The following is a 26254-nucleotide window of genomic DNA, read 5'->3' on the forward strand; positions in this document are numbered from 1 at the left end:
AATATGAAATATTAGGAGCTTCGGGAAAGTTCTAAGTCTGGCTTTACCACTTATTGTTATAGTATGATCTTGAGCAAGTTCTTCAGCTTCTGTAAACTGGAATTTCCTCATCACTAGAGAGGGGATCGTAATAGTCCTTTACAGGACATGTTGAGTTTCAATGACATAATTCATACAAAAGGCTTAGCCCAGTGTCTGGCATGTGGTAGGTTCTTTGTGAGGGTAGCTGAGTTATGTTTTCGCTGCCTGTATGCTCTGGAGCAGTTCAAGGCGCCTTACGTGATCCTTTAAAGCAGTTTCTCAGGAAGGCAGTGTGGTGAAAGGGAGACAACATTGTTCGAGGCAGGACTCGGTGATCAGGTCCTGGGTCTGGCTCTCTTGCTATGTGTGTGAACTGGGTAAGTTACTTTGCCCATCTGGACTCCTATTCCAATTGATAATGTAATTCGCATCATAATTTTTCTTTTTTATGTCTTGTAGAGGTATGGTATGATGGTGGAAAATCTGCTCTGATGACTTACTGCCTTTCATATCTATGATGTAATTGATGCTGGTCTCAAGTCAGACCTACAATGCCTGATGTACCTGTGATTAGGGGAAAGTAGGCAACATTCTGCAACAATCACCTTAAAGATGCTGCTTCCAGAAATGCATTGCAGCAAGCAGTAAAGATTATAGGAAATTTATTGACATATGCTCTGAGATCTTTGAATACTCCAGAGCAAGGGGAGCAATGATAGGAATAATATAATTCGATCGTCGAAAGTAAAACAAAGAGACCAAAAGCTCTAATATTTTGTATTTGATGCTAAAGCATGATGAATTCTAACTGCTAGATTAGCTATAGTTTGTCATAAACTGGTGTCAGAAAATACCAGTCAACAAATGTGTCCTTTATAGTACAAATCAAAATGAAGGGGCGTAAACGAGAGCCATCCTTTTTATGGTCAGTGGGAGAGGGGTCTCGTAGGAGCGTTATGTGACAGAGAGGAGAAAGGCACTGAAATCCACAGACACCACAGAAGTCAGAGAACAGCCTCTGGGTGAGCAAAGGCAAGCCAGGGATCACGGAGCCTCTCTGAATTTCCCTACTTCTGAATGTTTCACCCTTTTCCCCTCAAATGTCCTCTTTTCTCTCTATCTCAATTTCATCACTTTGTCGATAAAGCAGCTTTCTCACCAGTTAGCTTGACTTGGGCTGGCTGTCCCTGCACACCTCTACCCACTCACTTCCAATCGATTTGAGTTTCCAAGCCTCTCATGGAACCTGTCCTGTCCTGTTCTCATCCTGAGCTTTAAGGCCCTCCATAACCTGACCTCCTTCTGATCTACTCAGCTGCACTTTCTAGGACTGCCCCACCACGTCCTCCTCCTCACGCTCCCTGGTGTCTCCCACTCACCCCACTCACTGGCTCACATGAGCCACAGTGTCCACTCTTCTTTAGATCTGATGCAGTCATAGCTGTTCTATCTGCTTCTATCATGAGATAAAGTCTGAGATGGATTAGAAAGTTCCTTTCTAAACCACACATGCTATCGAGGAAGAATGTTAAACAAGGGGAAAAGCATTGACTTCAAGGTCAGGCAGCTGTGAGGCCAAAGGCAGGCTCTGCTACCTACTGGAGCTGTGATCAAACATGTGATGTCTTTGCATATAAAAGAGGGAAATAGAGTCCTAGTGGGTTTAATGTGATAGTATGTGGGGAAAGCAGATGGCCGGTGCATGGGTAAGCATGGGTTTCCTTTTCTCTTTACCCTACCTCATCTCCACCTCTTCAATTTCCAGCTGGTCATGGTGTCAAGAATAACCTCACTTGTCCCTTCTCTGTCTCATTCCTACACACCCCTCAGACTTATGACAGTTCAAGGATGCGGCCGTGCTTTGGCACTTACTTTCCAGGCAGCAACATTTGCCTGCTGGACTTTGTGTTTTATGACATTCTCTGCTTGTTTCAGATCTGTTTGACTAGGCAGTGAGTTCCTAAGTATGGTTAGCATTTCCCCAACCTGGTGGCCTCTGGAGTGGTCAGCAGACCCAGCCCAGTCTGACTTTGGGAGTCACTGCCTCTAGCGGTGTCACCCCAGAGGAATGTCAGAAGGGGCTGGGAGGCCAGAGCAAATGCCAGTGTGTCTTTGACATGTGGTAGCATCTTATGTGTTTGGTAAGTGGAGCCTCAGTCTTGGGTTAGTCCGTCCTCCACATCCCCCTGCACAGAGAAGCTGTCACCTTCCCCAAATGTGCGGGCAGACGTGTGAGAAAGTAGGCAGCAGGGGCACAGCTTGGGTGGATAACGGCCCAGGAGGAGGAATTCCATTCCGTTCACAGCAACTCTTATAAAGAAGAAAACCCTGCCCATCGTTCATCCCTTGAAAATGGACCCGAATTCCTTCACTGCAGCTAGTCTCTCTTTCCTTACAAATCTAGAGCTGGAAATAAACACCCATAGAGGATGAACTATATATTCATGTTGTTCCAATGAGAAAACCTAAAATTGGAGAAATGGAGCATGATTTTACTACCATCAACAAAAGCCAAAATATGACTGGGAATATGACTATAAAAGACCCCCCTCCAGTTCCATCAAAATGCAAAGGAGGTCGGGCACGGTGGCTCATGTCTATAATCCCAGTACTTTGGGAGGCCAAGGCAGGTGGATCATGAGGTCAGGAGTTCGAGACCAGCCTGGCCAACGTGGTAAACCCCATCTCTACTAAAAATACGAAAATTAGCTGTGTGTGGTGGCAGGTGCCTATAATCCCAGCTACTTGTGAGGCTGAGGCATGAGAATCATTTGAACCCAGGAGGCGGAGGTTGCAGTGAGCCAAGATTGAACCATTGCACTCCAGCATAGGTGACAGGGCAAGGCTCCATCTCAAAAAAAAAAAAAAAAAAATGCAAAGGAGGATGGGATTTGAGGTGTCATGTGAAGGACCGTCCATAGGCAAGAATGTGCTGCATAAGGACTCTTGACATTTTCTCTTCAGCTGCACAGAATTGGAGCTGATATGATGTCTCTATGTGCTATATACAAAAGAATTCTACCCAAGTTTCTCACCAAGAGGTGTAAATTATTCATGAAAAATGAAAATGTACTAGATTACAACACTTACATAACTGAGCCTTTTCTTAGAGAATCCGCAAATGCATTTATTAATTAAACTTCAGGGTAGGCCTGCAAAACAGCTGCTGCCGAGTCAGGAACATTAAAAAGTCTATTGTCTACTTATTTTCTAATTTCTTGAAGAGAAAAATTAATGTACATCTATATTGTTCTCATAGATCCAAGACCACCTAAGATAGAGTACTCCCCAACCTCTTCCCAGCCTTAATTTTTTTTTTTTTTTTTTTTTTTTTAGCATACTAAGCAAGTCTGGATTCTGCTATCTTTAGCCATGCGCACAGTGGAATTCAGCCTCAAACTGCCAAGGAGCTTTAACAAATAGCGTTCACTGAATGCAAATGCTGCAATTTTTATAGTTTTATTTTTTTACGCAAAGAAATTGAGGAGGTTTCAATCTCAATCCTTCGATCTCAATCCTTCTATCTCTCTCTACTATCTCTCTCTCTCTCTCCTGCCTTCTCTACAAAATATTTGATATGGCAATTCTGCCCCATCTGAAGTAACCACATCCATTCTCCAACCTGAATCCCCCCTCTACAGTTAGAATATAAGCAAACAGTTAGAGGTGGCTAAAGGACTTAGGCAGTGTAAGGCAGAGAGAGAGAAGTCTCGGCCCAGATTACTGTTTACAAGGGCTGGATTCTGACAGTTGCTGTCTCTGCTTTTTTGGAGAACAACATACGTGGGGCCCAGCTGCTTTCTGTAATCTGTTCCCAGGAACAAGCAAACTCCGAGAAAGGAGTGTTTCACAGTTTGATCAGCCATACATACAGGCCGGCCACTTTACCGTGTATTTCAGGAGAGAGAGGACAGGAGCCTACTCCTCCCACACTGGGGCCTTGCTGAACCAAGATTTTTCTTGTGAAACAAAATGCAGGCCCCAAAATGGGTCAAGTGGTGAATAGTGGGGAATGTTTAATGCCTCCTACATTTGTCTGAATATAGTCCAGACAGATGGCATTGAATAATAGATGTTTTATAAAACTGAAATGAGAGATGAAATAAAACACAATCTTACCTTTCTAGACTTCTTGGTTAGTACAGGTGGACTTACATATCCAAGAATCCATATACAACTAACTTTAAAGTTATGTTCATGTTTATAGGTCAGAAACAAGCTTTTCTCTTCCCTCTTCAATACTTTAGAGCAGGCCAGATAAAACATAATATATGTCCAGTTACATGTAATTATTTTATCTTTCTGATAAGATATCATTGAAATTGATTATCATATATAATAAAACTATGTCAGGTAAGTCTAGAAAATGAGATTTTCTAATTAATTTATCAAATATAAATAGAGGGCTATATGTATATGACATATTATCAACTAATTTCCAATAAGTTCTTCCTAAAGCCAACTCTCTGTTGAATGTACTTAATCTTTGGAGGAGAGTTCAGAAGATGTGATAAGACCTTGAGGTCATAATATTAAACATGAATCATCATTTTTGGGGATGTGATTAAGTGTTGGTTAACATATTGCCCAGAGTATAATCTGATTTCATTAGCTTCTAAAGCACTTCTTGTGATGCTCTGTAAAAAGATTCCCAATATTAATAGGTGAGAATCTCTTTCCCTAGCATGGACTCAACGGGCCAGAATGAATTACGTGGATAATCTGTTCACTGTCCATAGAGCTCTGATTTGGAGACATGGACAATATACATTCACTCTACACCTGAGGGGACTCTTTCCTTCAAGCAGAAGCCTGTGGTTGGAGGTAGGGCGAGCTTTTGTGACTCCAAGTCTCATTTAGGTAGGAAATGGGAAGGCCCATGTGAAAGGTGAACACATTGCAGGTGTCTGAACAGCGAGGCCACCCAACTGCTGTGCTGGCAGGGACTGAGTTTCGCAGCAGCCTCAATCTCTCTTTCTACCACGTGACATTTATTTAGACAGGTTTTGCCATAGTATGAAATCATTTTCATGTTTCTCTTTTGCCAAAAGTAACACTCCCTTTGTAATGGGCAAAGGCAAGACAAAGTAGGCCACTTGCCAGCTGCCATTGTCCCAGTTTAGGCTCTTGTTAAAACCTCTTAATGGCCTCTACAGACTCTCCCGCCTCGAATCCATCTGCTCACTCTTCCTAGAGTACTGTTTCCATCACTGTCCTGCTTGAAAATCCTGCAGTGGCCAAGTCAGGGCCGAACCCTTTAACTTGGTATCAAGGTCCCACACAATCAGAATCAAACCTACGCTGCAGCCACTCCCACAAACGGATGCTCTGATCAGTCTGAATGGGAGTTATTCTCCAGCTAAACTCGATACTGCCCCAGCTTTCTTTGTAGACTTGCATTTGTCTTTCTATTTAATGATAGTGCCTTAAGGAATGTGCAAAGTCCTTGTAGAATTCAGAGGACAGGGAAAGTACTTCTTGCTGGGGGAGGAGGAGAGAGATGTTCAGGGAAAGATTCAGAGGATAAATTGTATTTTAATTGTGCCTTTAAGAATGTTATTAAGTAAATTAAATGATCTCTGTATATAAATGAAGAAACTCAAAATGTATTTATTTGAAAATTATTTTATCTCCCTTTGAAATAGAATATAACTTTGAAATAAAAAATACTAAACAAATTACAACTTAGAATATTGTAATAATTCGAGCTCAGGAATTTTACTCTGCACTCTCATTTTATTAAAATTTCTTTTCTTATGAAAAAACAGGTAATCCATTACTAAGCTTTACCTCTCTTAATGTACATTCTAAGATTAAATTTGTTTCAATATAGGCATCTTTGACAGATTTACACATTCTGGTCCTTGGTCAATGGACTCAGATTGACTAATTTACATGCTACCTATCATTTCCCCCCACCAACCAATTTTTCTTTTGTTAACAAGCTATTTGTGAGATGATTAGTAGAGGTTAGGAACAAAGTCTATGACAAAAGAAACCCATGAACCTGTTTCCCTAAGACAAAGGACTAATTTTTTCTTAGGCTATCTTACTTCTGTAAAAATTATTGATAATTTTCACTGGTTATTTTATCACACTGAAATAACAAGGTCCATTATATGGTTTCTTTCTTTCTTTCTTTCTTCTTTTTTTTTTTTTTGAGACAGAGTTACGCTCTTCTTGGCCAGGCTGGAGTGCAATTGCGTGATCTCGGCTCATAGCAAACTCTGCCTCCTGGATTCAAGCGATTCTCCTGCCTCACCCTCCTGAGTAGCTGGGATTACAGGTATGTGCCACCATGCCTGGCTAATTTTGTATTTTTAGTAGAGACAGGGTTTCTCCACGTTGGTCAGGCTGGTCTCGAACGCCCAACCTCAGGTGATCTGCCCACCTCGGCCTCCCAAAGTGCTGGGATTACAGGCATGAGCCACTGCGCCCGGCCTATTATATGGTTTCTAAAGATGACCTGGCTACTTTACATAGCTAGCTCAAGGCTCTGTTCAAATCCAGCTCATCTCTCCAGTGTAGGATTCATCTTAGCTTGAGCTGCTAAGGCAGTATACCATCATGGTTAAATCAAGTCTTCTGGAGTCAGGTTTAAACTTCAGCAAGACCATGTAGAAGCTGTCTGACTTTGGCTGAGGTAGCTAACTTTTGTTTCAGTTTTGCCACCTATCAAATGCGGGTGATGATCATTGCACCCATCTCATAAAACTATTGTGAAGAATTGAGTGTCTACATCTATACACAAGTATCCTCTCTTACACAGTATATAATAGAATGTATGATATGATATGTAATATATTACATGAGAGAGACCATTTAGAATCATACCTGGCACATAATAAGAGGTTTATAATAATCATATTATTACTATTAGGTATAATTTGTCTGTTAAGGCCCAAATACCTTAATTGAAACAGAAAAGAGTGCTTAGTAAATTTATTATATTTTTGTTTCTTTATCTGTTCCTAAAGCTAAACAATCAAAAAACATTTTATATTTCCCAAATATATTTGGATTCTGTCCTTATTTAATCTCAAACCACCAGTCCAAGTTCAGTGAAAACTTTTATTGGTGGCACCTTGATTCAGCCTGAGGATAGAGTGGCTTGTTCAGCTTGGCTCACCATGGGGTAAGGTGTAAATTGCACTGGACCTAAGAAGCTGTCATGGGATGTTTAAATCCTCTTTCCTCAATAAATGATTTGTATCTAATTACAAATGCCTATGAGATTTTTAAATATCTGAACTGACAGTCTGAATTGATCAAATTAACAAAAAATTTGTCAAACTCCAACTACATTTTGTGTTAAAGACAGAAAAGAAGGCAGGGTGCTTATCAGTCACTGAACTCTGGAATCATTAGTTCCACTTTCCATTCTGTTTGTGTTTATCTTTGTACTCTCATGCTTTGGGCCTAAAACAATAGTCACTGAACCTTTGGTTCACTGAATCTCAGAGCTGAGAGGGACTCCAGGGGCATCTAGTTCTACTCCTCCTTTCACAAATGAGGAAACTGAGATTCATTATGTTTAAATGACTTACATAATCCACATGGGTATGATTCTATTTGAGTTTAAAGAGTGAAATCTTAACAAGATGATAACTTGTTATTTCAGTCATTAATAAGCTCTGGGTTTCCTACGATTGGATGTTAAAAGAATTGCCAAGGGCTTTTGTCAATGCTTTGCTCTTTGAAACTTATTGAAAATACATAAAGAATATCATATCTGGAAATTTGTGTTCACTATAATTTATTTTTTCATGTTTTTCATGTGCAAGCAGACTTGCATCAAGAGCTGCTAAAGGATTTCTCTTCATCATTTAAGTGCAATCCAGCAGCAACTACTACATCCGATAAACTGCAAAACACAGAATATAGGATTCTTGAAGCTACTGTCAGGCACTCCTTTAATTATATTTCTTTGGATTAAATTGAAATGAAACTTCAGCTACGCTTGCAATTAAAGAAGTTGAAACTTCAATGTATTTCCTTTTCCATTCACACCCTGCCTGAAAGTGATGTATTTTAGCTTCTGATTATTCCACGCTTCCAACCTCTGCCTCCCTACACACATACACACACACACACACACACACACACAGAGAAACTTGAATATACATATGGAATCTCTCAAAGTTTTTTTCTACCAAACAGAGCCAAAGAATCACTAGGCTTGAACGATATATATGACACATGGTCAAATATTTATCATGATAAAATAATTTATCCTACAACTCCAAAGTGTTTCTTTATCTTGGCTTCTTTTCCTTTCTTAAAAAACATCTCTAAGTGCCCAAAAGGCTAAACTTACCATATAGAATTTCACTGTAACAAATACTACTATGTTATACTTCAAACTTGTATTTTATTTTGAGACAGGGTCTCACTCTGTCACCCAGGCTAGAGTGCAGTGGCATGATCATGGCTCACTGCAGCCTCAACTTCCCTGGGCTCAGGTAATCCTCCCACCTCAGCCTCCCAAGTAGCTGGGACTACAGGTGTATGGCATCATGCTGGCTATTTTTTTTCGTATTTTTGTACGGACCAGATTTTACCATGTTGCTCAGGCTGGTCTCCAACTCCTGGGCTCAAGTGATGCTCCTCCCTCGGCCTCCCAAAGTGCTGGGATTACAAGCATGACACACTGCACTCAGTCCAAACTTGTTTTCTTATAAAAGCACTTTGTAACAAAGATTGGGTCAAAAATCACTAAACATAGTTCAAGGAGGCAGGACTTAAGACTTGAAAGAAACAGGTATCCAGCTTCCGTATTGAGAATGAATGACTGAGAAGAGCTTTAGACCTAATAATGGAAAGATGCAGTCTCTCTCCCTTCTCCCATCCCACATTAAATCATCATCATCATAATCATCATCATCTTCCCAGCTAAAGAACTCATCCTTGCCTGCTCTTTGTTCTGTTTGTTTCGAAGCTGGGTTGGCTTTCCTTGGAGGACAGGTTGGCATTTTAGAGGTGGGAGTGAATTGCTGAAGAATCGTCCACAGTTGATTGACGCCTGCCTCTGCACTGCTGTTCAGCCTCTCCTCCCTCCCCCACTCTCTGCTCTCTCCTGCTCTGTCACAATGCTGAGGGCACAGTCAGCACTGTCACAGGGTTTAACTTTTATTCCTGCATTCCTGTCCACTCACGCCTCTCTTTGTAGAGATGAAACCTGCAGAGCTGGAATCGTGGATTCACTTGAACGTGGAAAGCAGCATGACTCAGCCCTCCCAGCCTGCAGAATGCGGGTTGGGACTGCCATGATCCCCCAACATGATTTCCCCTAGTTTCTTTTATCCCTTGTCATCTTTTATTAGCAGAGCTGATTTTATTTTTAAAAACCCATGAAACAAAACTAAAAACCAAACCAAAATTGTTCTACTGTGAAGGGAGGGCATGCGCAATAAAGTATTTTCCCAGGCGAGGTGAGAGTTTCTGCTCATTCACCCTCACGCTGTCTCCTTGTGGCTAGAAGCACATGTTTGCAAGTTGGGAGGCTAAGGTCAGGAATACAGTCAGCTTGTGACCACAGAGTAGGAAATAGCAGCTGGCTGTCACTACAAAATAGTACATCCATGGTCTCACTGGCACATGCATTAAACCAACAGAGTTAAACGCTCCTCATCAGTTATATCCAGCCTTTGTGAGTTCAGCGGCACCCATGACTCTTCATTCCGGATGGTTTGGCTCTTAGGCCAGTATTGGAGCAGATTGTGAAGTGGGAGCCAAGTGAGTTTGGCAGAACCTAAGACCGAGGTCAAATGATCATAAGAATTATTCAGACCTCAAATATGACACTTAGGCCAAAGGGAAGACTTTCTAAGAGGAGAATTTCTTCCTCCACACAGATGATGGGGTCTGAATGAACCGAATTAAAATAGAGCCAGTTTTGAAGCACCCATGGGTGCGCGTCTACGATTTTTATGTGGCCATTCACAAACCACTGGATAGGTAATGCTGTACTAAAAGGAATTTAAGCCTGTCAGGTTAATTACACAATATTAGGTACGAAAACAAACAGTGCAACACAAAACATAGCTACATCATTATTTGCAGTAAATGTTAACTCTAAATAAGTGCAACCTGTCTGTAAATGCTTGCTATAAACTAATTAAAAAAATAAAATTTGATGGATAAACATGAAAAAAAAATTCTCACCGAGAATTTTTTTTTTAAATATCAGCACTCATTTAGAGTTTGGGATTTGTGAAAGAAAGCTTTAAAAGGAGCAAACCTGATTGGCTGTGGCTGTTGCTGCGAAGGGGACACTTGTTGCAGGAGTTGTTGCTGCAGAGACAGTGGCGGACGTAGCGCTGTGCATCATGGGTACTTTCAGGAGGGGAACCATGGGAGCAATGAACAGGAGGGTGTAGCATTATGGTAATAGAAGTGGTATTTTGGCATGGTGAATATCAGAGCAGCAAGCCATCATGGGTTAAACCAGCAGATGGCATGCAATCACAATGCAAAGCAAGGAAGCATGGGAGAGAAATAAAAAAGGGAAAATAGCTTATTACAAGTACAATTAAAGGAAGTTTTAAAACATAATCAGTGATTCCCAGAAAGGCCAAAGCAGATTACTTTGGTTGATGTATTTATAAACATTTTACTTCTAACAATAGATCCATTCCCAATTCAGAGTATACGTTGTATGTAATAATGGTTGTTTCTAAAGTTGTGAAAGGTGATGTCTGATGAAGCAAGAATATGTGATCATCACTTTTAATCATAAATTCTGAGACATCCAAGTCTCCATATGGAGGCCTAATTTGGGATAGGATGTTCTTTGGAATTGTGGTGAAATTGAATTTTTTTTTTTTCAATTTGGAACTGCTTACATGAAATGGAACTGCTGTGGGTTGTGGTTTATTTGAATCAATAAACGATGGAGCAAACATCATAGCCTTGATGCAAATTCTAACACAGTTACTCTGAAATAGCCAGGCAAAATTTGCAATGTTTCTTTTTCTTGACTCTAAGTAGATCTAATCCACGTGTCTTAAAGACAGACGTTTGTACCAAGGCATTCATGTGTGTGAAGACAACTACTATCTGCTATTAAAATTGAATGGCTAAGGGAATGCTGAGGTCCAGAAAAATCATGCCAAATAAATCAACACTTAAAATTAGAAAAGATAATTAAGTTAAGAAGCTCAGACATTCGGTTTCAAAATACATCCATTTATAATTTGTAAAAAATGAATACTTCTGGGAAACTCTGATCGCTCTAACACACAGCAAAGAGGAGATAAAGGCACACCACTATGAAACTTTCAAACATTGATGAAATTAGCCTGCCTCGCTGATAGAGTAAGCTCTGTTCCTTACGCTATACCATATAAACTATAAAGAGAAACAAAACACAAATCATTAAAAAGCAGACTCGTACTTGTGGCTTTATGTTTTTGTAGTGATTGTTCTAGCACAAGAGGTCACATTAAAACCGTCATTTTCTTAAATATATAAGTACATTTTTAAAAACCTATATGTTAACTCTAAAGCCAAATAAGCCTTCAAATCTACTATTTCCTGTAGCATTTCTACCATCTCAGAAACAAATTTCAAGCAAGTGAAGGTATTGTACATCATATAAAAGACAAATAAAAAAGGTTGAAACCTACCAATACTGGTAGCGGGTGTCATGCACAAAACTGACCCTGATGTCATGCAATGGTGGGTGGAAAAAGTGAATAAAGGGAAAGAAACAGGTTAGCGGTTTAGAGTTAACATTCAAAGTGAGATTGAAGCACAACCAGAAATAAGTAGGGTTAGTTAACACAGTCTTTTAGGGCCATTCACATTGTCAGTACAGACACAAATATATCAGACTTATTTTAAGCCAATATTATTCCAAGCTCACTCCTTAGACCACTGTCCACACTTTCTATTCATATGCATCGACATGATTCTAATAAGAATGACATATGATAATGCTGTGGTGTCCTTCCTCTAAGACCTCAAAGTATTTTACAGACATTATCAAGTTAATCCTCCAAGGTAGGAAGTAGGTATTTTACAGATGAAAAATCTGAGGCATAGTAACTCCTCCAAGGTCATGCATGGTGTGGGTCAAGGGGAAGGGTAGAAATAGAATTCTCTTCCTAAATCCAGGTCATCTTTTATATTCACTAGAATACACTGAACTTCCCGCATTAAAAGTTTACTTGTTTGTTTGACTGTAAATGTTTTGTGTCAACAATGGTATGAAAATAAGAACAGTATTTAAGATTTAAGATATTCTCCAAATCTGAAACTTGCAGGGCAGGATGGGTGAATTTTAGATTACTGCTTGAAAGCCCAATCACCTAGGAAGACTGAGGTTCTTACAGGGAATGACCTGTATGAGCACATGGTCTTCTCTCTGTTGTAAGATTCATTATGATAAAGGAGTAGTGCCTGGCAATAAAGCCTAAACACTGTAGAGGCAAAATAGTGCAGAGTTGCAGCTGAGTTAGGACCGGGGCTAAGGAATTTTGTCATGACTACTACAAGGTGATCCCTGAGGAGGATTTCTGGCAAAACTAGGAAATCTCAAGTTGGTGTCTGAGTGGGGAGGTAGGAGGTGGGAGGGGCGATTTCAACCCTTTCTTAGAAATAGCTGTCTTACTTGTGGTGATCATAATTAACATACACGCATCAGGAAACTCTGACCATGAATATTATATTCATGCATGTTGTGGAGAACTGAAAGAAAACTGTATTGAAAGCTTTGGGGGAATTATCTGCTACTGGTTCAGTTCCATGAAAAAAAAGTAATACATGGATTTAGATCACTGAAGACTGGGTGTCATGTAGGTGCCTGAGAAGTAATTTCTTGTGAATATAGGAATGCCCTCTTAGAGTTTCAGAACTGACTTCTGAGATATTAGTTGGAGAATTTGAGATGTGTAGGTCTTTATGCTCTGTGGAGCTGTTCATGCTGGAGGGCAACTTTTTGCCTGAACTACATTTTGATCAAGCTAACATGACCTAGTCAGGAAAGGGGGCTATTTAACTGGGCTACAGTCATAGTCTTCAACAAATGTGTGCCAGTACATCCAACTTAAACCTTTCTCCAGCCCTATTCTCTCATCTTCACAATCAAACTTCTGGAAATCTACCTGCACATAAATGTTTACTTCCCTATCCCTACTGAGTCTTCATTCCTCTTCAATTTGGCTTTCATTTGACCTCTGCACTTAAATTGTGAATGCCAATCACCAGAAAAATCCCATATTGCTGCAGCCAGCAGGAACTCTCCCATCCTTACCTCACTGTTCCTGATTCTCAGCAGCATTCAGCACTCCGCCCTTCCCTCCATCGGAAGCCACTGTCTTCCCTTAGATTTTTGATCACACACACACATACACACACACACACACACACACACACACACACACACACACACTTTTCTTTCTGGCAAGTCCCTTTGTCTACTTTGCTTCCCTGAACACTCTCTGTGCTGGAGTTCCTCAGGACTCAGCCATGAGTCCTTTTCATCTATGCTACATTTCCTGTGGTGTATCATTCACTTCATGGGTTTGGATTCCAGGAGCTTCCATGTTTGTGTATTCCACGCAGATTTCTTCTCAAAGTTCCAGGCCCTTTCCTCTAAATGCCCCCCTCACCTCTCTGCTTGGATGTCTCATAAGTGTATCAAATGGAACAGAGCCGAACTTTGATCTTTTCACAGAAACTTTCTACACCTCAGTCTATGGCCACACCACCCTGAAAGCGCCTGATCTCATCTGATCTCGGAAGCTAAGCAGGGTCGGGCCTGGTTAGGACTTGGATGGGAGAAACTTTCTACACCTCAGGAGATACCTGATGGGCATCACCATCTAAGTAGAGCTCTAGTCTGAACTGAAAGTTACGCCTGATACCCCTTCCCCTTGTGAACTTCCCAGGTCCAGCTCACCAATCAGCCAAAGCAATCCTGCTTCTAGCATGCAGCTTGCAGTCATCTGTTTGTCCGTCACAACTGCCACATCTGAAGTCCTGGTCACCATTATCTCTAGGCTGGGCTATGTGATAACATCCTATGTGGTCTTCCTGCTTCCATGTTCGTCCCTCCTTAGTTCATTCTCCAGCTGCTGGCAGAGTAGATCTTTCCAAATGCAGGCCTGGCCACTCCTCCGCTGGAAACCATTCAGTGGTTTCTCATTGCTTTTAGGATAAAGGTCCCCTGTGGTCTAGTCTCTGACTACCTCCCCAGGCCATCCTACACCTCTCTTCCCTGGCACCATGATACAGACAGATTAATTTTTCTTTTCTTTGAAGTGAACACATTACACATCTGTCCTATTTTTGAGCTTCCCACAAGCTGTCCCCTTGGCCTAGAATAATCTTCACCTCACTCTTTTCATCTTCCAGATCTCAGGGTATATGTCACTTCTTTAGAAAATGCTCAGTTGTTATTTTACCTACCTCCCCATGCCATCAAGTCAGTTTCTATTTTTAATCTCACTGAACTCTACTTTTTCATTCATAGTACAGGTTGAGCATTCCAAGTCTGAAAATCTGAATCCAAAGTGCTCTAAAATCCGAAACTTTTCGAGTGCTAACATGCCCCTCAAAGAAAATGCTTCTTGGAGCATTTCAGATTTCAGAGTTTCAAATTTGGGGCGCTCAACTAGTTAATGTAATCCAAATATTCTAAAATCCGAAAAAACATCCAAAATCTGAAATATTTCTGGTCCCAAGCATTTTGGATCAAGGGGTACTCAACCTGTACTCATAAAAAAATGGCCAAGCATGGTGGCTCACACCTGTAATTCAAAAACTTTGGGAGGCCGAGGCGGGTGGATCACCTGAGGTCAGGAGTTCAAGACCAGCCTGCCCAACACGGCAAAACCCCATCTTTACTAAAAATACAAAAATTAGCTGGGCATGGTGGTGCGCACCTGTAATCCCAGCTACTCAGGAGGCTGAGGCAGGAGAATCACTTGAACCCAGGAGGTGGAGGTTGTAGTGAGCAAAGATCGCACCACTGCACTCCAGCCTGGGCTACAGTGCAAGACTCCATCTCAAAATAAATAAATAAATTCTAATTGTATATTTCTATGGATATTTGTTGAACATTGACCTTTCCCCCTTTCTTGTAAACTCTGGGAGAGTAGAGATCTTGTCTGTCTAGGTCTATGGGGCACATAGTAGGTGGTCAACGTGTTGAATGAATGTTCTCTGCCATTAGTAAGAAGTGTGCTGGGAGTGATTTGTTTCTAAAATTTAATAAAATACCCAGTTTGTGAATTGATCCGCTTTAGAGTCAACCATGGATGGATTCAAAGTTACACCTGGCCGGGTGCAGTGGCTCACGCCTGTAATCCCAGCACTTTGGAAGGCCAAGGCAGGTGGATCAAAAGGTCAAGGAGATCAAGAACGGTCTGGCCAAGGTGGTAAAACCCTGTCTCTACGAAAAATACAAAGAAAATTAGGCGGGTGCGATGGCAGACGCCTGTAACCCCAGCTACTCAGGAGGCTGAGGCAGGAGAATCGCTTGAACCTGGGAGGCGGAAGTTGCAGTGAGCCAAGATCACACCACTGCACTCCAGCCTGGGTGACAGAGTAAGACTGTCTCAAAAAAAAAAAAAGTTACACCTATAAAAATGCCCTCTTAGTTTTCTTTCATTCAAATGTGGAGCGGAGGGTCTCTTGGAGAGCTTTCCTGTGCCGTGCATGTGAATATCAATGGTACTGCAAATAATCCACAGCTCCCACAGCCGCACTGGGCTAGGATCAGTCATGTCACTTTGGCTTCAGTCCTGGATGTGGCTGAAATCCTTAACCAAATGAATTCCATGAGCCTCTCTCGCTAAGTGGCCTAATAATGCTGTGAATATTGGAAATGCATAGCTTATGCATGTGTGGCTCCCTTACTCAATGCCACATCTCTGCCTTTGTATAACACTCCCATCCTCGACTCTCTGCATACACCCTGTATATACTTTATGTTATAGCTATGATGGACAATTTTCTGTTCTTCAAGTACACTCTTCCCACGTCCCAACTGGGATGCTTTTCCCCCTCTGACAAAATCTTGCTTCTCTTTCAAACTCCTAGGCAAACTTCTCCTACTTCGGAAAGTCTTCTTTCTCCATATCCTTCGTAACCACCACCTGGTGCACATGCTGGAGGCAGAATTCATTGTCCCCTCTCCTTCACTCTCGAATAGCTTTGCCCAGACCCTCAGTACTGTTTCATCCTCTGCAGAATATTTGGTTTTCACCTCATTATGAACTCTTTTGTATTCTCATTACTGGCTCTGGAACCCAGAACATACTATGGGTTCAAGGTATGTTTGCTGAATTGAATGGAATAGATTTTGTTGTGCTTATGCAGATATAGATGCCACTAAACACTGATCAATCTTTCACCAAGTCATGTGACAATCTGAGGTAACATTTACACATTTCTCATCATTAGGCCATATCTGGACACTGTCCCCTGTTCTACTTATTCTATACTTTCAATATAATGAAATAAATCAAGGAAGGATTCTGTGGGTTGCCTTTGTTCTGATTAGTTGAAGCATTTCACTAAGGCACTAATTCTATGAACAAAGACTTCTCAAATGTTTTCTGCTTCAGCTGCACAAATATTTCAGCTGTCATATCTGTGAGCCAGAATTATCTGGGTAGTTCCATTAATTATGTATTCCACTTTGCAGTGTAGACACAGCCTCAGTTTTTCCATCTGCAAAATGCAAATAACCATGCCTGCCACTAACAGAACTGCAACATCTTGAAGAATAATGAGATAATGTCTATAAGAACACTTACAGTAACTTAGAATAAACCTGTCAGGGAAATGCCAAGAATTATTATGCTGCTATTTTTGTAAGTGTGTGTGGTTTTGCCACTTTCCTAACATAGAAAAGAAAAAGTCTTAACTACTTGGTTAAAATAATCCCGATCAAAAAAGAAAAAAATAATAAGAAAACTTCCACCCACGGCAAATGTACTAGGGCATCAACTAGGGCAATAATGATCTTAGCATGGTTTGGGAGAAGACTCTCATATTTTGTATAACATTTTATATTAATATCTTTGCAAACTGGAGGCAGAATTCCCAAAATCCAAATTCACATTGTGTCAATGGGAGAATTTTAGTATCATACCAAAAGCTTTAACTATGAATGGTTTTTGATCAAGGGCAACCTTCAGGAAAACACAAAATGCTTTTTTGTTCTATATTTATGTTTATGTAAAACATTTATAGAAAAATCAAAATCTGTTCATTTAAAAGTAATGGGTCCTCTATGTACCAAGTTATAAGAATTGTTTTTGAACATCTTCACTTGATTTGCAGAGGTTTCAAATCAACAATGATGAACAATGAGTGATTATTATCTTTATCATTTTAGAAATAAAGTTGAAAATGTGGTTTATAAGAAAGAAAATCAGAAGCAAAAACTTGAGCTAAAATGAACGATAAAATTCCTGGTATGGGTTTAAGTGGGTTAAAGATTATTTTAATTTCCTTTTAATAAAATTATTTTCTCTTTCCTCATTTAAGAGAAATGTGAAAATTCTTAGCAGTTGAAATACCATTTCAGAACACTAGATCCACATGTTTGTTCACTCTGATATTCATGTCTTGTAAGAAATGGAAACCCTTCTAGTCACTGCATTGGTGTGCTAGGACCCACTTTTTGGCTTCCAAAGCCCACTGTATTGAGGGTTGCCAGACACACTTAAGCTGTTCCTAAAGAATCCACCAGAGGGCGGGAGTACACAACCACAGCGCCAATGCAGCCGTATGGGTCCTTCATGCAATTCATTTCATCAACAAAAATCAGGTCATTGCATAACGGATGTTGTTTATCCTTGCTTTGGGAATGTTTAAAAGGCCTCCAGGTGAAATATTTTAAAGTGATGATTCTTTCAGTGATTTAACACATCAGTCATTATTGGGTTGGAGAATTAAACATGTGCTGGAGGGCTTCCGGGTCTTTTGGCAGGCTTAGCACCAGAGCTCCATAGGTATTCCCAGGACATGGTAATGGCAGTAACATACATACTTCAGAAACAGGCTTCTCCTTTTACATTTTTCCCCTCGGTATATTCTTCCTTAATTTTTTTTTTTATCTTAAAATATCTAGTGGCCAAGAGGTCTACAATGAGACACTTTGTAGTAACCACACAGGACATTAACGTAAGTTTACCTTCTAGTAATTATTTTACAAATGTGTTATCTCAAGTAGATTACATGTTAAAACACTGCTATGCTGTAACAGCACTGGGATGTCACTAATTAAAGCTGTAATAGGGCAAGAGTGAACCCCTAATAAATACTGCATTAGAGATTTCTTCTACAAGTCTGTGAATTTAAGATAGGTTCAAAACTAACATAAGAAAAGTAAACACTGAAAACCACTTTGCTCACATAATTTATATCTTAACTAAAATATGTATTGTTCACAGGTTACTAATCCATTCCAAAGTGTAGATTTTATACAAAGTATATCACAGAAATATTTTACCTCCCTCTAATGTTAACTCTGATAAGCTATGGGATTTAAGGAAATGGATAATAAGCTGGAAAAGTTCAAATTTATGGATTTGAATCAAAAAACTCTTTTTGTTAGAATTGTTATTCATTTATATTTACCTTCATTTCACTGTTGTGGGCTGAAGAATTTTGACTCACAAAGAACTCAATGGATGGTCTTCCCACCAGGGCTTAAGTTATCCCCTGCTTCTAACATTGACTATAAGGTGAAAACCGAAGTCAGTTATGGTGACTATCTTTGCATATGGTGTGCGTGTGTGTGTCTGTGGTTAGAGATGTTGGTGCAAATGGGGGAGGGATGACATGCTTTCTACTTTTGTTTTTTTACTTTTATCTGACTTTTTGGGGTCACTTATTCAAAAATTCACTTTTATCTGCTTTTTTCTTTTTTTCAGGAGAACTCTGTGGTATGTGTATATAGAGGCAGGTCTGGGTGGTAGAATGTGATGTAAATGGAGTTGGTCACAGGGAAATTTAGTTCTTTTTCTCATCAATTGTGGCACCTTGGAAAGTCACTTCTCATTTAGGGGGCCTCAGTTTTCTCATCTGTAAAACAATCAGCTGGATGAGGAGATCACTAAGAGTCCTTTAAACTCTAAGATTCTATGACTATTACAATGGATCTTTTAGTGGAATCATAGTTAATGCACATGGTATGTAATAGTATCAGGCATTGGCTTAGACACTGAGGATAAGAGCTCTATATACTTGTGAACTTGGTGAAAGTTGAGAAGGATGGAGAAAGAGATAGAATGGATATAAAAATAAGAGTAGAGAATTGCTTTAATTTGAATAGTCTCATTGTTTTAGTGCTCTGAATAGAAATAGAAAAAAATGGTTAGTATTTACTGGAATTGCTATTTTTTAGGTCATTCAGAGTTAACGACAAATTTCAACTGTCACACATAAAAGGTCTTATTCACATAAACAATTTGACAGGGCTTGTGTGAATACGAGAAACCAAAAGCCCTAACTGCTCTCTGTTTCTCATGGGTTAAATCTGTCTTTTCAATCTATCAAATATTTGGCTTTAGAATCCTAACAGTCTTTAGCTATCATTCAAAGTAAGGTAAATACATTTAGATAGCTAGGACAACGATGAATTTCAAACTGTATTATACCTTCAAAAGCAAACTAGATGCCACCAAACAGCTTAAAGAAATGAGAAGAAAGCACATGACCAGAAGGGCACAGGACATAGGGCAGTAAGGGCACATACCTGTTGGAATGAACGTGGCGTGTTGCTGCAACTGTGCGCTGGTGAGAGCCTGCTGGTAGTGCAAGACGCTGGGGTTAAAGACCGCACTGGTACCATTGCTTTTTTCAAGTGCTTGTCTCTTTGGTAAAGGATGAAGAGCACCAGGGGGAAAGGCCTAGAAATGAAGAATTCGATAAGATATGTCTAACTTAAAGCAAACACAACTTCCGTGTTCATAGAGATCATCAATTGCAACATTCTTTTTAAAAATGACAGCTAAGGAGATGCCTCTGCCATGCACCTTAATTTAAACAGCGGCAATGTCGAATGAGTGAGAATTTGTTATTGAGAGCGAAAGCATGATTTCTGTAACCCAAAATGGTAGCATCTCAACTAAGGAAAAGAAAAACTATCAAGCAACAACAACAACAACAAAATGGCTTCAGCTTTTAAAATGAGTTAAACTATTCTAAGGGGGAGGAAGCATTGGTGTTATTATTAATACCTATTCTTTTATTTAACTAAATGACAATTTCTTGAATTTAAAGGTTAATAAGAATTATAATGAACATTTTCTGAGTCAAATAATTTAAATTTGCTTCACTCTTTTGGAAAAGGTATTAAAATTTGTTAGGATTAATTTATTTCACAGATTACGTATGAGAATGAGATGGCTAAACACCTTATTGGATTTTTTCCATAAATTAATAATAATGATTGTTCGCAACCAATATTTTACAATACAAATCTCAGATGGTTCTCTGAAAAGCTACATGCAAAGCGAAAGGTGAAAGGTCAAAGTACCAGGTCTACAGTTGCTTCGAGAGGTCGCTTCATTGCTTTGGCAGTCGACTGAGTCTTTTAATAACAGGCAGCGAGCACATGATGGCAGTGGGCCAATGGGATTCAAGCGAATTAACATACAGGTAAACAGCAAGCAGAGGTGCATCATGGGAACGGCATTGCATTGTGGATAGGTGAGAAGGAAAAAAATATTCTGAATGCAATATACAACGTACAAAACACTAGGCATGCACAACAACAAAAATGTTCTCTAAAGAAATGAATATTACACCTTAAATTAGTATTGAAGCAAAAATGCATCTACTATACCTTAGTTAAAAGCATATAAGAGAGTAAAATATAGATGTTTGAAATTCAGGAAAGTTAATTAAAACAGCAGCTTGCATACACACCATAAGCATTTTTTATATTGCTTCAGAAAAAAATGCAAAATTTGTAAGGGCCATAGGATCGAAGAACTTCTGATAAGTTAGTTTTCAAATATGAAATAATGAATCCATCGAGTAAGGATAAGACCCAAGTTGAAATTTTTCATAAAAATAATTTAAAATTCATAGCTGGCCTAACAAAATGAAGTGGCGAACTGAGACAAAAAATTCAGGCAAAAAAATATTCAAACACAAGATTATTTAGGCGAAACTGTTGGGTTTGGATCTTTATTTTTTGTCTGAATCATGTGGATAATTGTCTCAATTCTTGTCTTCACTCTGCTAGTGTGAGTCTTGTCATGTGGACTAAAGTTCCAAATTTAGTGTCTTGAATTTAAATAGTGAGTTTCCAGAATTCCCCACTTTTATTCCATCATCCTGTTTTTAACAACCAACTTATCATCCATTCTGTTTTCTACTACATTGAAAATGTTCATTTCATTTATCTCAAACAACTTACCGGATTATACTAAGAAAATACCCTTTAAAAGGTATTTAGTGTCCCCCGGTATCAAAATAATTTCTATTTAGTAATTCTATTTGTACTTTTAGCTACAGTCAGTGACCAACCCCATTAATGAAAAGTGGAACTCTTGGAAAGAACACATACAACAGCTAAAAATAGCAAACAGCTAAAAATAATAGCAAAGAACTGCTTGAAAGATTAGAAGTAAAATAATATCTTTAACTTAGAACCATAATTTTGGGAAGACAGTTTCATTTAAACAACTGAAATAAAAACAAATATGGATTGATTTAGACCACAATGAAAAATTTTCCTATTCTTTGTTACTTGTTGTAAAAAAAAAAAAAATTAAAAATTCTATGATGGAATTCTATGCAAATAAATAATTCAAAGGAATTGCTCCAATGCAAATAAAAAATGAAATACCCTTTTCTATGTTTAGCACAATAGGTAAATCCCTAAGGTTTGTCTAATAAAGACAAATATTATATTCTAAAGTTTTGAAATAGAACTTTGTCATTTGACATGAGATAGTACTAAAATGGGAAACAGTTAATGACATTTTCCTGGATAAAGGATGTTTATTGTTGTTTTATAATTCAGGATAAAATGTATGGAGATAATAGGGGATAAGGGGAGATCTGTGGAGGGGAAGAGACTAGAAATAAAGTAGAAAGAACTACAGGCAGAGAAGAGATTTAGAATGGCCAATGGAGAAGAAAATGTTTTGGAAGGTAGTTTTGATCAGGGTCATTGAATAACATGAAATCAATGTTGTGAAAGTACAATTGTGAACATTAAAAACAATGAGCTAACAAAACTTCTGTGTACTGGACATTCTTTCCTTGCATGTAACTTTGACATCATGTAACTTCCATAATGCCATTTTTGTTTTGAATCTTCCATCCTTGCACAGCTTTGCATTGTTAAGTAGTGCAGAGTTTTCTTTTGTTTTGTTTCTTGAGCTTCAGTTAATTTGCGTCAGCTGAAGAAGGTTACAAAGCCTATTCTCATGGAGCACATTGAGAACATGAACTGGATCATTAAACTCAAAATCATTTTGGCCTTAACTTTCTGGACTCAATTTTTCCTTTCCCATTTGCAATCCTAAGTATTTGCAGAATGAATCCACTAATGGGTTGATCTTTTTCAACATGTTAACTAGAAGAGCGATTGTGTCTCCAAAGGCTGATATTCATGAACAAAAACTTGACTTAACAAGGAACCATTTAATGAAGTCTCCAAGTACAATGAAAATTAATAAACATTTCCCTTTAGAATTGTCACCTGGAAGGTTAATGTTCTTCTTCTGGTCTTAGTGTGATGAAACTTAATTTCCATAGAATTTAGAATAATCTAGGAATGTATAAAAACTGAGAACACTAGAGTGAGCAGGACAGTGACGTGTATCTCTTTCTATCATTCCATGGCGTGAGTTTTCTTTATTAGAGGCAGATCTCTCCTGTTTAAGTAAACACTGAGGTCTTGGAGGGTGGGGTGTGCATATTAACATGCTGTTCGTCTCACACGGTGAAGTAGGTATGTGGAGAATGTATTTTAAAAATCCATGTGGATGAATAATCATGTTATAATGTAGCATTTTCATATACAGATGCTCAGTTTTCAGTGATTTTGACTGCTGGCATATGTTTACCTACATTGAAAGATCTTCAGGCTTAGAACAGATCTCATAGATCACCAAGCCCAGTGTATCCTAAGATCCTCCTTAAGCACCAAGACAGTTAATTGAGTCCTCACTATGTATCAGCCACTTGGAATTCATCTGGCTGGCATCACCAACATTCTGAGCCTTTGCTTCTCTGGGCCTCTCCAGTTTGGTGAGCATGGGTGATGAGTCAGAGGAGGTTCTATGGGCAGTTAGGCTTTTATTTTTTTGAATTGAGGACCAATCCACCTGCAAGTCAAGGTAATCGAACCAACTGCCCACATCAGGCATGATAGGCAAAGACCAAATCTGAGGGGTCAGAAAACACTGACAACAATGATCAGAGCTGTCACTTTAAAGTAGGAAAGAAGGTAGACAAGTAGGATGCCAATCAAAGTTCCTGTACAGACTTTCCTGAACAATCAAAACATATCTAGCTGATGGCCGCTTGTCCTGTTTCCTTTTGCAAAATGGTTCTTTCCTTGTGTCACTCCATTTTGGTGTATGTGAACAAAGATTGCTTGTATGAAGATCAGACACCTTTTGTGTTAACACTACCGAAGAGAAGTTCTGTCTGGCTTATTCTCATGTTTAAAAAATTCTGGTGATTGTGATGGTTATGTTTTAAGAAGTATGTAAAAGAATAAGACTCTAAAGGAAATAAATGTCTTTTATTCTGGAGTCAAAACTTTCCATCCTTTTTAAGCATCTAATTAAAATAAGTGGGAAATCTCCAGACAATAATATAAATTGTACCCTGGAAATGCTTGGGGTTTATATATGGAAGTCAGGTGAATGGAATATTAATATCTTCTAACTGCATTCATCACTCCTGTTTGTCCTCTTAGATAAGGAAAGAAAATAATAGTTTTTCTTCCATGTACTGAGTAATTTTGCCATTAGAGTAGCAATACTTTGACTTTATCCAACAGCACCTAGGCTGGTTTCAAATGAGCCTCTTACTTCAACTAAAAACACATGACAGATTCAGTAATTTTCATGTCATTGTCAGAAAGAACCTGGCTTTTGTTCTGAAACTACATTCCTTTGGGTTGTCTTTGACGATGCTCCAAGATCCTCTGACTTATCAGAACTCCAAATTTGGGCACGGTGTAACAATCCAAGAAACTATGGTAACTAACACTGTTGGCATCCACTGCAGTAATCTTTATGCAGCCTGATGAATGTAACCATGAATGTAATGTGAAAATGTGTACAAGGGTACACAGAAGAGTACAGCTTTGACTTGAAGAAATGCAGCAGGGAAATGACCTGTTTGTGTAAATGGCCATTTTCCCTCTTATCCCCATCAGCCCAGGTCATCTACCACTGACATATACTAGGTGCATTGTTCCTTTAATGACTGAAGTATATATTGGTTGCAGATGTTAGAAATGGTCCATTGAGAAAACAGGCAGATGAAATCAGGGCTCAGCTCTAAGGTCATTATTAGTACCTTGATATGTTGTGTTAATAAGTACAGGCATAGGTTGTTTTATTGCACTTTGTTATATGGTACTTCGCAGATACTTCAGTTTTTTTAAATTGAAGGTTTGTGGCAACCCTATGTTAAGTCTATCAGAGTCATTTTTTCAACAGCATGTGCTAACTTTGTGTCTTTGTCACATTTTGGTAATTCTCACAATATTTTAAAATTTAATGTTATTATATCTCTTATGATGATTTGTGATCAGTGATGTTTGATATTACTATTTTAATTGTTTTGGGGCACCATGAACCATGCCGCAAACTTAATCGATAAATGTCATGCATGGTCTGACTGCTCCACTCACTGGCTATCACCCCTCTCTCTCCTTCCTCAGGCCTCCCTATTCTCTGAGACAAAATTATATTGAAATTAGGCCAATTAATAACTTTAAATGGCCTCTAAGTGTTCAAGTGAAAGAGTCACACATTATTACTTAAAATACATACTCCATATTGGAGCTAGAAATGATTAAGCTTAGTGAGGAAGGCATATCGAAAGCCAAGATATGCTAAAAGCTACACTTCTTGTGCCAAGGTTATCCATGTTGTGACTGCAAAGGGAAAGTTCTTGAAGGAAATTAAAAGTGCTACTCCAGTGAATATACAAATGATAAGAAAGCAAAACAGCCTTATTGCTGATGTGGAAAAAATTTTAGTGGGCTGGACCGATCTAACCAGCCATAGCATTCCCTTAAACCAATGCCTTATTTATTTATTTATTTATTTATTTATTTATTTATTTTCTTGAGGCAGAGTCTTACTCTGTCACCCAGGCTGGAGTGCAGTGGCACGATCTCAGTTCACTGCAACCTCTGCCTTCAAAGGTTCAAGCGATTCTCATGCCTCAGCTCTTCGAGTAGCTAGAATTGTAGCCATATGCCACCATGCCCAGCTAATTTTTGTATTTTTAGTAGAGATGGGGTTTCACCATGTTAGCCAGGCTGGTCTCAAACTCCTGGCTTCCAGTGATCCACCCACCTCTGCCCCACAAAGTGTTGGGATTACAGGCAGGAGCCACCATGCTGGCTGAAAACCTAACTTACAGCAAGGTCCTGACTCTCCTCAATTCTATGAAGGCTGAAAGGAGAGAGGAAGATACAAAAGAATAGTTGGAAGCTAGCAGAGATTGGTTCACAAGGTTGAAGCAAACAAGCCGTCTCCATAACATAAAAGTTCATGGTGAGCAGCAAGGGCTGATGGAGAAGCTGCAGCAAGTTATTCAGAAGATCTAGCTAAAATCACTGATGAAGGTGGCCACACTAAAGAACAGATGTCAATGTAGACAAAAAAGCCAGATATTGGAAGATGTCAACTAGGACTTTCAGAGCTACAGAGTAGTCAAGACTGGCTTCAAACCTTCAAAGTACAGCAGCCAACTCTTGCTAGAAGCTAATGCAGTTGGTGAATTTAAGTTGAAGCCAATGCTCATTTACCATTCTGAAAATTCTAGGGCCTTTATGAATTATGCTAAATCTACTCGGCCTATGCTCTAGAAATGAAACAACAAAGCCTGGATGACAGTATATGTATTGACAACATGGTTTACTGAATGTTTTAAGCCCACAGTTGAGACCTACTGCTCAGAAAAAAAAGATTTGTTTCAAAATATTACTGTTCATTGACAATGTACCTCATCACCCAAGGGGTCTGGTGGAGATGTACAAGGAGATTAATGTTGTTTTCAT

At 39.2% G+C, this 26254-nt stretch overlaps 1 protein-coding gene across 7 annotated transcripts in view; it reads right to left on the reverse strand.

The window, feature by feature from the left end:
* MBNL2 (muscleblind like splicing regulator 2) overlaps nucleotides 1–26254 on the reverse strand; it is a 176010-nt gene that overhangs the window by 16787 nt on the left and 132969 nt on the right. Inside the window, exons 6-9 of one of the 7 annotated variants that reach the window (XM_010387103.2) lie at nucleotides 20522–20575; nucleotides 19739–19892; nucleotides 11649–11684; nucleotides 10262–10356 (exon numbers count right to left, since the gene is read on the reverse strand). In XM_010387103.2, the coding sequence (XP_010385405.1) occupies nucleotides 10262–10356; nucleotides 11649–11684; nucleotides 19739–19892; nucleotides 20522–20575 (339 nt within the window). The remainder of the gene's footprint in view (nucleotides 1–10261; nucleotides 10357–11648; nucleotides 11685–19738; nucleotides 19893–20521; nucleotides 20576–26254) is intronic. The other 6 variants (XM_010387106.2, XM_010387105.2, XM_030921979.1 and 3 more) reach the window with 6 other exon arrangements.

The sequence above is a fragment of the Rhinopithecus roxellana genome, chromosome 18 (genome assembly GCF_007565055.1).
Source record: "Rhinopithecus roxellana isolate Shanxi Qingling chromosome 18, ASM756505v1, whole genome shotgun sequence".
NCBI lineage: Eukaryota > Metazoa > Chordata > Mammalia > Primates > Cercopithecidae > Rhinopithecus > Rhinopithecus roxellana.